General features: G+C 36.4%; 1 protein-coding gene across 1 annotated transcript; it reads left to right on the forward strand.

Moving 5' to 3' along the window:
• The first annotated feature begins 163 nt into the window (after positions 1-163).
• Positions 164-4,047, forward strand: LOC112193453. Its single transcript, XM_024333600.2, has 2 exons — positions 164-438; positions 2,317-4,047. Exon 2 carries the CDS (start codon positions 2,907-2,909, stop codon positions 4,038-4,040), a length of 1,134 nt encoding a protein of 377 aa, XP_024189368.1. The 5' UTR covers positions 164-438; positions 2,317-2,906; the 3' UTR covers positions 4,041-4,047.
• The last annotated feature ends 8,713 nt before the right edge of the window (positions 4,048-12,760 follow it).

A 12,760-nucleotide genomic window follows, 5' to 3' on the forward strand; every position in this document is an offset into this window, starting at 1 on the left:
AAATTAAATCTTAGAACCAAATGACAAGCTTTACATGCATTTTTGAAGAACATAAAAAGAAAGTGATGATGACTTTGTGATATAAGCAGCTTCTAGCAGCTGATCTCATCATCTCTAACACATAAATATCTAGCCTAAAAGTTTTTGTTTATTCACTTGGAGCTTAACTACACTCCTATTCACCAAGGGTAAGTAGCTAGCTTAGAAACTAACTTGAGTAAGGTTAGAGGTTGTTTTGGGTCTATAAAAGAGCACTACTACCTGCTCTAACTTCATCCCATTCTCATTCATATAGGAATTTCACTTAGAAACTCATTGGAAAGGAAGAAATCTTTAGTTAAAGAAAGTTAGCTTAAGCTCTTAGGTTCTTTAAGTTGTGAAGCTCAATTTTGTGGCTAAGCCTTCAATTACCTGTTGATCACTTCAAAATATATTCATGTAAGTATATGAAAACTCTCTTATAGTCTTTTGCCTTAAATTCTGATCAATTTGAAGAACCAAGAATAAAATGGTGTAAAAACGTCACTGCTGCATAATCAAATTTTTCGTGCATAAAACTTATGTATTTGCTTATGAAAGTTATGCTACCTTAATCTACATGAAAAATGGCTCATTTTGGGATTTTGAATCACTGAAAAAGGTTAAGAAACGAAGAAGTTATGGTTAAAAGAAAATTGTTACTTTCCATGTTTTTTCCAGAATCCGGCAACTTTTTCCAGAAACCGGTGAGTTCATGCATTTTCCGGCTGCCGGAAATACTAAAATTCTGGTCTTACTCTTGTTTTATCTAATCAAGTTCATATAGATGATTTCTAATTGATTTTGTATCTTAATTTTACATTTTAAATGATTTTTAAAGCATTAAACAATGAATCTTTCAAAACTTTTCCGGTCGGTTTCACCGGAAAACTCATATGATGTTCATAACTTCAAACTATCATATCTCACTCATTTCTTATCCGTTTTCAATGTTCTTTATATCAAAACAAAGCTTATAATCTGAACTTTAAATCTGGAGAGTATCAAGAGCAGTAGTCAAAACTACAGGACGAATTAATATATGAAATTAAGGTTAAAGTAAAGAGTGACGATTATTGTACTGTTCTGGAAAATCTTCATTTTTGGACTTGGACACATTGCACATGTTTACATGGACAGTATTATTGAATTCCTTGTAAAAAAACCCTTTGAAATGGTGTACTCATTTGACTAATTCGGACTTGTGATGGACAATATAACACATCTTGAAGTTTAATGACTCTAATCAGAGAAACATGAACATGGTTGATGAACTTCAATGGATTTGGACATAAGGACTGAAATACTAACTATAATATAATTTTGTTTAATTGTTTATAGTTACTTATTTAATGTTTGTGCTTTATTATTACCTATTTTACTTGATTTCAATTATGTATAAGCTTCTTTTTAATTATGTTGTTTGCTAGTGAATTTACTTATTTGTGATATACAATTATGTTATACATGTCTTCATATGAGATTATTCCTAAGTATATGTATCTATATGTGTGTGTACATATACATGTATTACGATCTATAATTCATAAAGATTGTATTTTGTGAATTTGATTATCTCTGGAAAATATAATTATGAAGCCGGGTGATTACAACAACCCCGTGCTTAAGTGAATTACTGGTAAAACTGTTTTGGTGTTATGAGGAGTTAAGCTGTGGGCCCTAGTCCCTTCAGATAGTGCACTATTATACTCTTAGGAAGGGTGCTTACTTTGAGTATACATGCTTTGGTTGTGTCCTTGGTGTGCTGCGGCTTACCCGTACTTTGGGAATAGTACGTCGGTCCCTAGTACGTGGATTTATGATTTGATACCAGTCAACCTGGTTGTCCCATGCTTTGGGAATAGTACGTCGGTCCCTAGCATGTGGATTTGTGATTTGTTACCAGTTAATCCGAAAATTCACTAAAAAGACTTATGTTATGTTGATCAAATATCTATCTATGATATATTTTGAATATGTGAAGGTGTTAGTGAAATTGATCAAAGATCTGTCTGCGATATATATTATCAATATGTTATGGTGCTAAGTGAAAAGAGAATCAAGCATGTATTGCTTAAAGTTTATTTCACATGTTAATGATGCATTACTTGTCGATTCAATAAGGTGATGGTACGATGATATTAGTATTTATTACAAAGTGCATTGACAGAAGACTGCCGATCATTTTTACTTTGTTATTCAACTTGCATCATTTTGTAAGGCAAATTAATATAAGATTGTGGTATATGTACTTACTGGGCTTGTGTTGCTCATGATGCTACACCTTCTTGTTTTCAGGTATTGAGTAGATGCTTGGGGAAACGGGATGAACCTACTAGATAAAATAATATTTTTCTACTACTATTTCTAGTGAATATCTGTACTGATTCGAATTTTGCTTAACTTTGGTTTTGTAAATATATTACCGATATTTGTTTTCTAATAAAAGTACTATTCAAACATGTATATAATTTCTTTTACTTCTTGTTGATTTATTCAAGAAGAAAATTTTATTTGTTTTGACTCACGTCACAAATTCACGAGCCATATTTCAGTACAATATTGGCCTTGGAATTGGGGGCGTGACAGTACCTCAAGTAACAACGTTTTATATATTATAGGCAATATCAATTTCATATAACAGTCAACAAAACATAAGTATAGCCAACCTGATCTCATGACAAATTAATTGTCATTGAAAGCAAATTTAATTTGTGAATATGACTTGATGGAAAATAAGCTTATATATATAAACTTAACTGTAACATACACATATATGTACCTGCTTGTTGGCTACTAACATATATGTATTTTAATCACGATCTTTTAATTTGCTTATGTATGGGAAAGTGAATTTACATGCCGAATGATATAATTGTAACTACAAAATGATAATATGTAAAAACATATATTTCTTTACGAATACTCATAAAGTTCCGAAAAAAGTCGTTTTCTCTCTAGAAAAACCTAGGTTTGATCTTCTCATCATCTCCTTCATGCCTAGTCCGACGGCACGTCCTTGGGACGTCGTCGTCGGACGGGCCACAGAGGTCTGGTTGTCCAGTGGTGGTTCCTCATGGAATAGTGGTGGTCACTATAGGGGCTGTACGTTGACGGTTGCAAGGTTTCCGATTCCGGCCTTGTCAATGTTGCTTGGAAACGTTTGTGAGAGGGATAAGCAGAGGAGGGGTGGGGGAATGCCGGTGGGGCGGCGAGATCTCACTCATCTTTGGGCATCGACGAAAGGAGATTTGGGGTTGGCTGGGTGGGCGGTTTGGACTGCAGGGGTGCGATCTGTTTTGATTGCAGATCGATTTGGCGGTGGCTGGTCGGTGTCGGTCGTTTTAGGCCATCTCAGATCTGCTTTTGGGTGGTCAAGTGATGTCGAGTTTTGGCAGCCAGGGAGTGGGAGTGACGGGGATGTTGGTAGAGGTGCGACAGTGAGAGCGTTTCCGGCGATGGCTGACTGCGTGCAGGCCTCTAGTTGGGCCTTGTGGTACCTGGGCCTGAAACTGCTTTTTCGGCCCATTTATTTTGCCTTTAGTTTTATGCTTATTATTTGTTTTTTAGTTTTAAGTGGCTTTATGCTCATAATAATGTCCTACTCTAGGTTTGTAGGGCGAGGTGGACGCTGTCCTGGTTTGTGCACCTTGAGTGCCGTGTCTGGCCTAGGGAGGTGGCAAGCTTCTTGCATTGTCAAATGGTTGCAACCTCCTAGTGGCAGAATGAAGCCAAGTGTCACCGAATTTATTTTTCGGTGGCAACATAGTGGGAAAGTTGGTATTATTAGTTTACTATGGCTCCGTGTGAGCATTATCTTTCCGGTATGTCGCCAAAATTGTAAAGCAAATGGAGTAGCCAATTGTGCACTCTTTGCTAGTTGGTGCGTGATAGAGTACACATTATTAGTAGAGACTTCTGATATTATTTCAGAATGTTCCCTTAAGGCTTCTTATTATTTGGGGTTTAGGCTTTATGTCCCCCCCTTGTATTCTATGGTTTCATTAATGGTTATGGCTTAAGGGCAGCCGTTTGGCCCTACCTCAAAAAAAAAAATATATTTCTTTACGAAACAAAAATTAGTTATGCCATAGAAGTGGTTTAGGATTCCTTCGTCATGGTAGATGCTAGTGTATGTATATTGCGTCACTAATTCCTCCAGCAACTTTGGCATTTGAGAGATTTTTCCTATCAAGAATTAGTTGATATTCAACTATTAATTAGTATACATGCAAAGAAAAATGCAATTAGCATATTCAAGGCCAATATAAACTAATAATTGAAAGAAACATATTAAGGTATTCATAAGTTGAGAAATAAAGAAGAAGCCAAATGTGGGATATTGATTATGACTCCTCGAACTTCATATTGTCTGTCTTTGTCAGAAATTCCGCCCGAATCTTCTCTTACATTGTTGTAAAAAAATATGGTACGGAATTCCTGTAAAATTAAAATAAAATAATACGGAACTATCTTGGGAAATAAAAATTGAGATATAGATAAGAAAATGAAATAAAGTAAGAAAATAATATAATATATAGGTTTTATATAGGAAAACTTATCGAGTCGAGGTGTGCAAGCGCACTGTCCTAAGAGAAGATTCGTCCCTTACTGCATAGGGTTGAATGACGAACTTTCCCCAAGATACAACAACTCTTTGAGCTTCGTCGTGCAGCTAAGAAGCCTTATTGAACCTTAATCACCCGTGCACTCAAAACAGTGTATAAGTAAAGTATGTATATGTATAGTTTGTAAGAATATCTTTAGTAGAGGTATTTGGTTAGAGTGGTTGCATTATGGTGGATTATACCGTCATGTATACCCTCATTATCCGACAATCTAAACTCCCACACATATGCATGTTTCATGTCTCACCATATGTCTTCCAACCATAGCCACATTATACCCTTATATAGGGCACACTTACCATACCATCAATAGCCTCATTAACCATATAACGGTCAAAGAGAAGCCAAATGTGCGATATTGATTATGACTCCTCAAACTTCATATTGTCTGTCTTTGTCAGAAATTCCAATCGAATCTTCTCTTAGATTGTTGTAAAAAAATATGGGACGGAATTCCTGTAAAAATAAAACACAGAATAATATGGTAATAAATAAAATATTTTTTAATTTTAAATCATAAAATTTCCAACAACCTGTACGGAAAGGTTCATTGAAGAGTCCTATTTTACTTTCTATATTTTTAGGCTTCCTCTGTATTTGCGGTGTTTCTGATCAATTTTCATTTGGTAGATCCCAAGCAGTGGCGGAGCTAGGATCCGAGAGTTGTCTAGGCTAATTAGAAGTAAAATATATATATATATATATATTTTTTTTTTTTTGAGGTTTGGAACCCAGTAAGAGGCTCATCCTCACGACTTTATTATTTTCAATCAAAACATACAACGGAGGGGACATAAGACCAAACTCCGTAAATTAAAAACTACAAGCTAAAGAATATAAAGTTAGTAACACTAACAGGATGGAAATGGCATCAACACTCAACAAGTCAACAGCAGTCAATTAAGTCCAAAAAAGCTGCATTAGTTAGCCTCATAATATCAAATAGCTCCCCTTCTTTCTACAATTCAGCCTCATATTATCTACACAAACGCCATACACAAGCAAGATAGATTTAAAAGAGATAGCCGAGTACGTAGCCGACTAAGCTGAGTGAAACAAACCCAAAAGGCCAAAACCGATATCACCTAATTCCTAAACAAATCCAACAATCCTAATCATCAACTTATACCCAAAACTCAAAATTCCAACTCACAATTCATAGAGCCATGGAGGGCCAGAAGTCCAGAACTCTTCCAGAAACCCAGGCAATCAGCCAATCACTCGGTCACTCCAGTCTGCATCTCTGCAAGAAGCAAAAAATCTCCTCAAATCTGCAAATCGAACAAGATACCCAGTGAAATGGAATATACCCAGTGAACCCACATTAGGAAAACCGAATAAGATACGAAATTGGCGTAAAGGAGACTAGGAGAGTCAGGAGAGTGAGAGAAACCTTGGGTAGTTGGGCATTAGATCGGGTAATGGAAGGGAGAGGTGGAGATTGGTGAAAAAAAGGCGGAGCCGCCGGCCGCGGAGGGTCTGATTACCCAACTCACAATTCATGGAGCCATGGAGGGCCATAACTCTTCCAGAAACCCAGGCAATCTGCCAATCACTCGGTCACTCCAGTCTGCAACTCTGCAAGAAGCCAAGAATCTCTGCAAATCTACAAATCGAACAAGATACCCAGTGAAATGGAATATACCCAGTGAACCCACATTAAGAAAATCGAATAAGATACAAAATTGGCGTAAAGGAGACTAGGAGAGTCAGGAGAGTGAGAGAAACCTTGGGCAGTTGGGCATTAGATCAGGCAATGGAAGGGAGAGGTGGAAATTGGAGAAGAAAATGCAGAGCTGCCGGCCGCGGAGGGTCTGATACTCTGATATTTCCGATCAATGAAAAATAGGCAAGGACTGAGGAGGCGAAGAGAGGAGAGAACTCGAAACTCGAAGCAGTCGACGTCTCGAAGCTGTGGCTGGGGGAGAACGCGGCTTCACCTCCCTATTCTTTTTTTCTTTGGGTATGGACTGAAATTATATATATACATACTTGGTCGTTTTTGCCCAAAAAAACTGTCTAGGCTTGAGCCCATATAGCCCACCATGTAGATCCGCCCCTGATCCCAAGTGAGTTACCAGAACCGAACACATAAGCTAAGGGGATTTTGGAGGCTGCTGCTGGTGCTATGGCATGCCGGTAGGTTGTACTTGCTGCAAAAGAATTCTATTAGGTAGCCTGCTTCTTTCCATGGCTTCTATAGATCAGCAACACCAAAATGTGGTCATGGCCTCTTTGTTTAATATTACTAGTTTCAGAATTAAGAATATCAAATATATAAACCAGTACATTCTCTTCCAATGCAAGGTTTTCGTTTTTCCTCTTGATTCTTTCATCTGATCACCTTTGGGACATTGCATACTACTACTGTTTTAGTATAAGAATAACACAACTTTGCCTTCGCTGCTTGTTAGAGAGCGGCTTTATATATCATTGAACTACATCTTATACCCTTCAGGATTCAGATGGCCAACAACCTCACCAACACAGATGCCTGATTATATGCATATTTTGTATCTAAAATATTAGAAATAAGTTAATCATCAAGTCAATTATTATGTAATTAATTTATTTTTATTTATTTTATAGTAAATAAGTGGAGGTGCATAAACGAGATGAAATGTATCTAAAATTGAAGCAAAGTGGAATTTTCGACAAAAGAGCAAAATGGTGGATATCTTAATTAAGCAATTAAGCTTAATTAATTAGTTAGCTAATTAAGCTTAATCGGCAAAACGTGAAGCAAGCAATGATGATGGGTTAATTACCACTTGACATGTGGCAATCATTAACCTATTCACTTATTTGCCAAATCCATCAGCACGTGCCTCCTTATTCATTTCATCCATTTTTGCCTTCTCTCTCGGACGCAAGCCGAATCACTCATCAATTAAGTGACCCAATCATTATTCAAGCCCAGCCCATGGTCTAATTAACCACCCTCTCTTTCTTCGACCCATGCAGCATATGATCCTCATTCCTTCAAGATTAGGTCAGCTATATACCTTCAGCACGGCCGATCCTGAGATTCTAACGGCTTGAGGCGAAGAATTAAAATGTGGCCTCCTATATATATATATATTTTTTTTTTTTTTTTTGCGCCAAATAACAGTATAAAATCATGTATTTTGAATAAAAGTAAATATGAAATCAATAACAATACAAAAGTATATGAATATTTATTCCTTGCATAAAATTCTGAATTACAAAACTAGTTAAACATATATATTTTTTTTTATGGCTGGAACCCAGTGGGAGGCTAGGTCATCACGCCCTTTAAATCTACAAAGCATCACTTAAACTTTGCTCTTCTGGCATTTTTAGCCGAAAGTACAACTAATGCTGTCATAATCAAGTTTATCTCCCATATTTTTTCAATAGATTGAGTTAATGCTTATCAAGTGATCCAACTAGAGATTGAGTTAATGCTTCTTGTCGTTCCTTTTCTTTTCTCTTCTGAGCTCCAGACTTGTGTTTTCTAATGGGAGGCATCTTAACAATAAAGAATCGATCTTGTTTGATGTGAGAAATTTTCTATGCATACACAATCAATATATAGGGTTTAATTTAGGTTAGTTTTCCATAAGGAGAAGGAAAATGAATAGTTATTCATACAGAAGATGGAAATGAAAAGTTTATATGGAAAATGAAAAGGCAAAAAAAAAAAAAGGGTGCTGGGCCACGGGTCTAAGAAAAATTACTTTCCCATAATTGATTGAAAAGGAAAAAAAGACAAAAAGAAAAAAAAAATATTGAAAGAGAAGCGGCTGGAAGTGGGAATTGAGTGACCCCTTAATTGATTGAAAAAAAATTAAAGAGAGAAGTGCAGACCGTGATTCGAACCTTGGTAGACAAGGGAACAGTCTAGCTTCCCTTCCGCTGGAGCAACGCGCGCGTTGGTGCTTATTGTAGCAAATAGTAATATATATATTATCTTTAGCTTATATATAGAAAATCCAAATTCCGGAGGCCCCCGAGAGCCGGTGGCCTGAGGCGGCAGCCCTCAGGGCCGGCCCTGACCTTCAGCGCCACACATCAGCTTTGGGGAGGGCTGCTACCCTTCCACTCCTTCCCCTCCATTTTTTCTCTTTTCTTTTTATAATTTCTTTTGAGATTTGAAGAACTACTCACACAAACCTTCAATGATCCATCAAGGGGCTCAATATTCAAGATTCAATATTTGGGTATTTTGTGGGAATTGTAATTCAAGACTAGTCATGCTAACTTTATAGTTATTTGTGACTATACTTGTTTTCTCTTACACTTCTCTACTCTTTACTATTTGAATTTTGTAATTTTGATGTTCATGAATATGGGTTGTGAATAGTTATTTTTGGGAGCTAGGGTTTCTAACTCTAGCTCAATTTTGATGTAATGGACATATTTTCAAGTGATAAATAATGTATTTTCATATGGGTGCACTCTAATTACTATGTCAATTGATTCTTGATGCATAAATTTTAGGGAATTGACCACTCTCTTTGTTATGTTTAGAGATTTGTGCTGTTTGATACAATTGGTGGTTTTTTTGTTCACTAGCTTCATGTAATTAGTGTGCTATGTCAAGTAGTTGCTTAATCGAGAATTAATTATTGCCTAAGTTTCTATTTTATTGTGCCCTTTGCCTTTAATCCTAGACCTTGTGGCCCTAACAAGGCATAATGTTTAGGGTTAGAGAGTTCATTCTTGCCTTAGTCGGAAGAATGGATACCATACGAGAGAAATTGACTTAGTGGCCCTTAACCGGCATTAGGTAGGGAACCAAGTAATCGTTACATTCTAGGTTGTAACTATTGTATGCTTAAATCCCTAATTTCTAGAGCTCTATGCCTTTAGTTCATGTTTTGGTAGCCCTAGTAAGGTACTAATTCATGAGTTAGAGAGTTCATATTTGTCCTAGCCGAAAATGTGAATACACTTAGGGAAATAATTCAGCTTAGTGGCCTTGACTAGCATTAAGTATGGGATTTGGTTCTCATGAAGATATGTTTGTTTGCTTGAAATGTGTTCGTTGCATTGAAATTGCTTGGTGCTTTAGATTTAGCCTTTTTATTTGTTTTACTTTCCGTTAGCTACTAATTCCTGTGGTACGATAACTTTGGGCATTATATTTCCTTATCTTAACAATAATACGTACGCTTGCGTAAATGTGTATCAAGTCAATGGCTCAATGCCCTGCCAATAGAGAGTAGAGACCGCCAATTGTCCCCAAAAACTAAAGCACCAATGCGTAACATTAGCGGTGCAGATTTCAATGCGGAAACAATAGAACACTCTAATTATGCAGTGAAATCACAATGAACAAAGAACTCTCAGACTGTAGGGCGACTGGTCGTAAATGGCTGGCGATGTGGCTGTGATATTATGGGCAAGTAACGCATAGTTTTAAGGCCTAGATTTAGGTTTAGAACAAGAACGAATCTTCAAATGGACAAGGAACAAAGGATCAAACCTCGAGGTAAAACTCATGAATTCAAAAGAAACAAATTGTACCAATAGTCAAATACGACTATAGTGTATAGAGTACAGATTTTTTATTTATTCATCTATCTTGGAGACGCAGAATAACCCTAGTATATATAATCCTAAAAGGAATTTTTGACTCATACTAACAAAATGGAATCCCTACTGCGGACCAATGAGCGTGATGTCTCGATTGTTGAGAGGCTGTAATGGTCTTGCATTCATCCCACGCTGCATTCAAGTTAATCAAAAGAAGACTTTAATCAAATGCATGTGATTCTTATTTTGATGTGTAGTTTGATGAGGTCAGTCGATAAAAATATGTTACTTACATCGACTTGTTCAATTAGCCCCAGCTGTTCTTTTGAAACAGAACGTACCTGAGATGAAAATGTGAATCTTATTACAAGAGTTTCGAAGAAAAACTTTGTTAAGGTGAAATGAAGAAGAGGTCATTGTACCTCTTCGCTTACGCTCCAAATAACTCCTTCAGTGCAAGGAGGGGCCGTGAGTGAGCCTATATATCTATAAAATCGCGAGCTTGGCCATTTTATTAAACTTGGATGAATCACTCCCAAGCGTGCCTCCTTTGTAACACTTAGGGAGGATACATCGTTGCTTATCTGAAAGAAAAATAAGGGTGATGGTAGAAATTATGCCTCTAGTTTCCTAGTAACCAATGCTATACGTGTCTTTTTCCAAATCACAACTACGATATTTTGAGCCTTAACTTTACCTTTGACAGGAAAGGATCGGGATTGCCACTTTGGTATAGGAATGCGACTACAGCCACATCGTTGTTCTGGCTTTGGTGAACCATGTGCAATTCCAAATCATAACTGATAAAAAAAACTCTGTTTAGACATATATGAAGTATTTTGGATTTTACAAACAGAGAAGCAAAGAGAAAGAGAAACCTTCTGCCATTAATGAAATGTTCAGAGGATCTGTGCCAATGACATCTTTTGAGCAAGTATTCAGTGCCATTTATTTGAATTGATCCAGCATCACCCTCCCATTGAATCTGCAACAATTTAATATAAACATAATTAAGAAAAATGGAACAGGAAAAGGTAGCGATAATGACACTCTGACGTTACTTGTGATAGCTAAAATTGGAATTCCATTATCGTACGTGCCCTAGAAAAGATTGTAATGAATAATATTAGCTAGGCACTTCCATATTTCCATACCGAAATAGCATGGTGTTCAAGCTTCATAGTTGCTTTTGAAGGGTTATAGCTCATGTTAAGATCATCTACTCTTGAGATTGCTTTTCTAGCATTCGAATCGAACAAATCTATTGGCGATTGTAATTTTCCATCTTTGCATTTCTCCATTTCTTCGTTGAGCTCTCCCCAGTGCTCTGGTCCCTTGGGGCTCCCTTCCCTATAATTATACTCCATTACTTCCACTGCACCAAAATGGGTCCCTTGCCTATTATCATACTCTATTTCTTCCACTGCACCAAAAAGGCTCCCTTGCCTATAATCATACTCTATTTCTTCCGCTACACCAAAAAAACAGAATTAGCTCAGGAGGTAGTGATGATGATGATGATGATGATGATGATGATGAATTCATGTTCTTATATATTTTGGCATTACCTCCTTCGCCTCTGACGCGTTTGATGGGGTGCCAGGACAGAAGAAAAAGAGTGAAAGCAAACAACTGAAGATGGACTTTCTTTGATTTAACCATCACTACGTCTGCAATGAATAATAGATATAGCATTAAATCTACAATAGTAAATTTACAGCTATTGCATAATGTAATCAATTCATATCCGATGCTAACTCTACTTGAACGTACATTCAGTTCATGTATTTGGTACTCTAATTCAACTTTCTTTTTTAGCAATGTTGACAACCTATAGGGGAGAAATATATCAAATGCTATAACAAAGACTTGTAATCCTGCTTTTTTTGGCATGCCAATCTTTCATCGGTACATATTCATGCTTGGTATTTTTAGGAAAACCACCTGCCAGTCAGGTACGTAAGTTAGTACACCAATAACTTACCGTAGTAAAATCACCAGAGGAGTTTTTGTTTTGAATTAACTCCCTATTCAAACAAACATAAAAGTTAAAACAATGACATCCCATCTTTCTAGAGATATATAAGAGCATCTATAGAAATGATAGCCATTTTGTAGTTAAAATTTACCCAAATTAGCTGAAATAAAGATTAATGGAGAGTCACTTAGCAGTCTGGTGTAGTTGATAAAATAGATAAAAATGTAAACATGGTTTTCAAAATAGCTAAAGAGCATAAATAGAGAGTCTGCTAAATATGCTCTTAGGAGTCTGGTGTAGTTGCTTAAATTGATAAAAATTTAAACATGTCATCCAAAATAACTAAGGAGTCAAGATAGAGTGTCTGCCAACAATGATATAATAGTATCTAGAAACTAGTTAATTGACATCTTGAATAAATTCACTAAACGTTGGTAAATAAATTAGCTTATCAAAAAATATTTGAAAACTGAAAGGCTGGGATTTATTTCATTTCATATACAATACTAGAACAATTCTCTCACTCTAATGAATTCTCTAATTAGGAAAATCTAGAGACTTTATTCTTAGACTAATCATTCTCCCTAGTCCCCCAACTTGGGGTTTGCAATTTCGCATGGGCTTATTTTACTGA

Source organism: Rosa chinensis, chromosome 3 (assembly GCF_002994745.2).
Source record: "Rosa chinensis cultivar Old Blush chromosome 3, RchiOBHm-V2, whole genome shotgun sequence".
Lineage (NCBI taxonomy): Eukaryota > Viridiplantae > Streptophyta > Magnoliopsida > Rosales > Rosaceae > Rosa > Rosa chinensis.

Coding starts and splice junctions, on each gene's coding strand:
- LOC112193453 (XM_024333600.2), top strand. CDS start 2,907: ATGATAATATGTAAAAACATATATTTCTTTACGAATACTCATAAAGTT.